This window comes from Phyllostomus discolor, chromosome 2 (genome assembly GCF_004126475.2).
Source record: "Phyllostomus discolor isolate MPI-MPIP mPhyDis1 chromosome 2, mPhyDis1.pri.v3, whole genome shotgun sequence".
NCBI lineage: Eukaryota > Metazoa > Chordata > Mammalia > Chiroptera > Phyllostomidae > Phyllostomus > Phyllostomus discolor.
This window is the reverse complement of record NC_040904.2, coordinates 202,406,109-202,410,964: the sequence shown is the minus strand read 5'-3', so window position 1 is coordinate 202,410,964 and position 4,856 is coordinate 202,406,109. Positions and strand designations below refer to the sequence as shown.

The window sequence follows — 4,856 nt, the reverse complement described above, 5'->3', positions numbered from 1 at the left end:
AAGACACATTGGTGCTTAATTAAGTACATCTGGTGGCCTTTCGATCTCACCTATGAGGAGAGTTCTTTACAAAACCACATAGGGGGCAATGGCAGTTGTAAGGTGAGCTACACATCTAAAATATGAAGAGGTAATATCATTACATGTTAAAGTATCAAGATATACACATTTTAAACCATTTGTACAAAACTCTATAAATTTTTTTCTTTCTCTCTTATGTACAAAAATATCTTAATATATCCCCAAACTGGTTAGGATAGATACAAATAGATTTTTTATAATAAAAAAATTCACAAAAGATTGGAAGCATCCTGTGATGAAAATGGTAGGAAAGGTGGCATGAGGGAGTGGGGCTTGGGGAAGGGGCCCGAGCATGGGGTGTCAAAGGACTGAGTCTAGAGCCTAGTTTCACTGCAGACAAATGCCCACAGCTTATGGAGATGGAGGATACTGAGAGGAAAGACATCAACCCATTGCTAGAGGGTTGGGAACTGCGCTTTCACAGAGGGCGGGGAGGTGAGGACACCCAGCCAGCGCCTTCAGCTCTGCCTGTTAGTTCGGGTGGGAGTTGCTATGGGATGTGTGCTGCTCTCTTCTGCCAGGAGCCCGCTGCCTTTGCACACAGGCAGCACTTTGCACACGGACTCAGGTCCTAGTCACTCTTCTCATCTCCGTGAATGACTGGAGTGCCAAGATACGGTTCTGAACGCATCCCCGTTTTGTGAGAGCCTCGCTTAGCAGGCCAGGGTCGCTTGTCTGGTACTGGAGTTGGTTGTCTTTTTTTTTTTTCCTTCTTCTTTTTTTTTTTTTTTTTCGTTTTCCTCCCTTCCAGCATCACTGGCGAGAAAGCACTACAGGTGCAGGTTGTGCAGTCACCCTATAACATAAGGAGAAGAACGGGAGAGGTTAAAGTGAACTCCGAGGCCAGCGTTAGGGGGAATGACGGTTTAGGGAGGGGGAGGTAGAGCTCCTCTTTTGACAGGTCTTAGGACTCGGTTCTTCAGCGTCCCTCCACCCACCGCACCCCTATCTCCAGTCCTTGCAGACCTGGGCAAAGCCACTCTCAGAGGCCAATGCTGAAAGTAGCAAATCAGGATTTCAAATCGCCTAACTCGAGCAAGTCCCTGAAATCAATCCCTGTCCCCCCTCCCCCGATTCCGTGGAGACAGTCCTCCTCCTCCAGAGACTAAGGGGAAGGAAAAAAAGATGAAGACAAGGAAACCCCTTTCACCCCCTGCACTCTAAAATGCAACCTACCTGCTTCGAAAGTCCATCGCACCGGGGCCTGGAGCAGGCCAGGCCCCTCAGAACCAGTTGGTGAAATCGAGCAGCTCTTGCTCCTCGGGACTGAGGGGGTCGTAAGAGCCCTCGTCCGACGAGTAGGAGGAGACCGGCGAGCCGGCCATGGAGTTCATGTCGTTGGAGTAGTTGGGGGAGATGGTGGGTGACAGCACGCCGGCCTGGAAGGCAGCGCTCACCGCGTCGTGCTCGTCCAGCAACTGCTGCAGCGCGCGGATGTACTCGACCGCGGAGCGCAGCGTCTCCACCTTGCTCATCTTCTTGTTGGCGGCGCCGTTGGGGACGTGCTCCCGAAGGGTGGCAAAGCCCAGGTTGACCAGCTTGACGCGGTTGCGCTCGCGCTCGTTGCGGCGCGCTACGGCGGCCGGCTGCTGCTGCGGCAGGCTGTAGCCGAAACCGCTGAAGTTGAGCCGGCGTTTGCAGCGCATCAGTTCGGGCGAGGAGGAGCGCTGTCGCTTGACTTGCTTGGGCACGGGCTTGTGACCGCCCCCTGAGGGCTGGCCGTCGGCCGCCGGGCTCAGCTGCGGCGCCTGCGGCTGCTGCTGCGCGCTCTGCGCCGCCGCCGCCGCCGCTGCCGCCGCCGCGGCCGTGGCGAAGAAGCAGGCTGCGGGCGGCAGGAAGGGCTGCTGGGGCTGCGTCTGGGGCTGCTGGCCGGCGCCGCCGCTCTCCATCTTGGCAGAGCTCTCCATGCGCAGCGGCTGCCAAGGAGTCGCGGGATCGCAGCGAGCGGGGGCGCGAGGTGCGGGGCGCGTGAGGGAGACGCAGACAGGACTGGGGTGCACGAACAGAGAGGGAAAGAAGGAGAGAGATGAAGAGGGGGTCCGCAGGGGAGTTTAAAATATTACAGAATCCCCGGGAGACTTCGTAGATTGGGAGCAAAGAAAGTGCAAATGCTTTTCCTCCTCCTCCCTCCACTCCTCCTCCTCACTCCCCTCCTCCCTTCGCGGGTTGGCTTCGGGAGCCTCGCGTGGCGCTCGCGTGTGAGGCTGCTGCTAGCGCCTTCTTGTTTTAAAAGAAAAAAAGCAGAAGAAGCAAAAGTCAGTGATGAGCGCGCTCTGCTGAGTCTCCCGTTCCTCTCCCCCTAAGGCTGCGCTTTCTTGCGCCGGGTTTCGATCTCTCCAGCCGTGGGGCAGGCGGTTTTTATTATTTTGTTAACCTCCTTTCTTTCTTATTTCCTTCTTTCGCTCGCCCGCCCTGGCCGGCTCCCTGTCGGTGCGCCGTCCACGTTCCCTGGCCAGAAGTGAGAATGCTGGGCGGCCGGAGTGCGGCTCCCTTTTCAATGGGACACCCAGCCCCACGCGCAGCCCTGGCCCCGCCTTGCCCCCCACTCCCCGCTGCTGCAGCGAGCGGCTGCAGCCCCCACTTCCCCCCCTCCTCCTACCTCCACCTCCCACCCACTCCCTAAACTCCCCCCCACCTCTCCCCTCCCCCCCGCCCCGCGCGTTCCCTGCAGCCGCTCGGTGCAAACTCCCCATTCAGCAGGGTTTGTTGTTGCAGTGCGTGCGCCTGGCGCGTGCCGGGCTCCCGGCTGAATAAACAGGCGGCGCGCTCGGGGCGGGCCGCAGCCGGGGGTGGCTCTAGAAAGGGGGGGCGGCGTCACAGGAGGGGCAAAAATGCTCTGGGAGTTGGGGTGTAAGGGTTGACAGTTTGGGGTGAAGTGCCCTGGGATTCTCCTAAGAACTTGGAGCTCAGCACAGGGGAGGATTTGGACGGAAAAAGCGGCACGGGCGGTGTGGAAGTTAGAGGGGAGTGGGGCTTCATGTTTCCTGTTTTCTCCTCCTACTCACTGTTCTTCTCGGGGTGGGGGTGGGGGTCTTCCCTGTCCTTGCAAGGCAAATTTGCGATTGAAAGTTCAGAAAGATGGGGGCAACACCTCCCAAAGTACTGGACTCTTAAAACTAAAAGTACTGCTAAGACTTCGGTTCCAGTCCCAAAGCGTTCTCTCACTAGCTCTGTGGCCCTCGGTAAGTGGCGTCCTCGCTGAGCCTCAGTTTGCTTGTCTGTAACAACAGAGGTTGGACTGGATGGTCTGCAACGTTCCATCCAGTTCTAAAAACTGGGTGGTGCTCCCCACAACCAACCAGTGTGGAAGCTTCCGAGGAGAAGGAAGTGGTGGCACTGCGGGCTGGTTGTTATCAGCGCCCTTGGACAGGTGTGCACACACATCACGGATGCCCCCCTCCCCGCCCCATCTCCGGCTGCGTGTATCATCGTCCCTCCAAAGGATAGTTTCCGATCCGGTGGAGGGGGGTGGTGCATAAAGGCACTTCTCTGGGATATTCGCGGCTGGATCTGGGGGAAAAGATGTGGGGCGCGGGGTGCAGGGGAGGGTAATGAATCTCATTGAGGGGCTGGAGGAGCTTCCCTGGTTGTTCGGTGCCGCCGCAGGCACCTCGGCGGCCTTGGCGCAGCCTCCATCCCGCCCCAGGCGTGTGCCGGGCGGGCTGGTGGCAGGCGACTGGGAGCCGAGCCCGGCAGAGCCGCGTGTTGGCCCCGCGAGGGAGGGGGAGGCGCTTGCAGCCGTCTCTCAGCCGCTTGGACAGCGCCCGCTCAGGCGCCCTTCCTGGGCCCTCGGCCCTGTGGCGCTGTGGCCGGAGCCTGGTCCAACTTCGGGGCGCCTTGGGACACGGTGCTCGGGGGGAAAAAGCTGACCGAGCACCGGGTCCAATCTCCACCGCTCTGCTGTGGAAGGAGGCTGGGGCGTGTCTCAAGTCGCGCCTCCGTAGGCTGCAGGGAGCAGAGGGTAATCACCTGGGTGCGGGGATGATTGCGGCGAACTATTTAGATAATGACTTCTCATTGGACTTCCCTTTGTGGAGTTGGGTCTTTCCAAAGGAGCGGTGGGGGCGCCTCAGATTGCCGCCCTTGGCGTGTGCGGCCGGCTATGAGTGTTGGGGGACCAATAATGGTGGGCGGTAAGGACGGATGGCTCCCAAGGTGAGTCACCTCCATGCGCTGCTACAGTTTTCTCTTTTTAAAATAGGCGGGTTTGGGAACTGTAACACTGAATCATGCCAAAAGACTTCAGTTCTGTAAATCTCTCCCCCCCCCCACCCCCCGCACACAGAGCCCCTTCCCATGCAGTAACTTGCTTGCTGACCCCACAGGACTCTGCCGAACCAGTGGGATTCGCACCCCCACGCCTCGCCCCGGGAAAGGAGCTAAGGGGTCTCCAAATTCACATCGTCTCCATTTCCGGGAACCGGAGGAGGCGTTGAGGCCTAAAGTAGAACCACGCCACCTGCTTTCCAAGCCGAGGAAGACTCACCACCTGGCGAAACCGGGTATTCAGGCATTTCCTGCCTCTCAGCTCTGATCTCTGGGTGCTGGCCGCTAGGAGGCGTCCAAGAAAGGCCTCCTGAGTCCCATCCGCTCCTCTGTAGCAAAATAGTGTATGTGTTGTGGGGGGAGAGGGGAGCGCGGGGGAGGCACTAACATCCAGGCCTCTAAGTGCATTTTCTTTCACGTTGGGCTGAACCATGCGCCCTGAGCTCTCTTCCAACTCACACTCTAAGCATCCCACACTTAAACGTCCATAGTTCTGGCTCCGACCCCTA

General features: G+C 58.5%; 1 protein-coding gene across 1 annotated transcript; it reads right to left on the bottom strand.

Annotated features, from left to right (window-relative positions):
- Positions 1 to 794: 794 nt before the first annotated feature.
- ASCL1 (achaete-scute family bHLH transcription factor 1) lies at positions 795 to 2,592 on the bottom strand. Its single transcript, XM_036019502.1, has 3 exons — positions 2,456 to 2,592; positions 1,258 to 2,070; positions 795 to 877 (listed from the first exon to the last, which is right to left on the bottom strand). Exon 2 carries the CDS (start codon positions 1,986 to 1,988, stop codon positions 1,305 to 1,307), a length of 684 nt encoding a protein of 227 aa, XP_035875395.1. The 5' UTR covers positions 1,989 to 2,070; positions 2,456 to 2,592; the 3' UTR covers positions 795 to 877; positions 1,258 to 1,304.
- Positions 2,593 to 4,856: the final 2,264 nt, after the last annotated feature.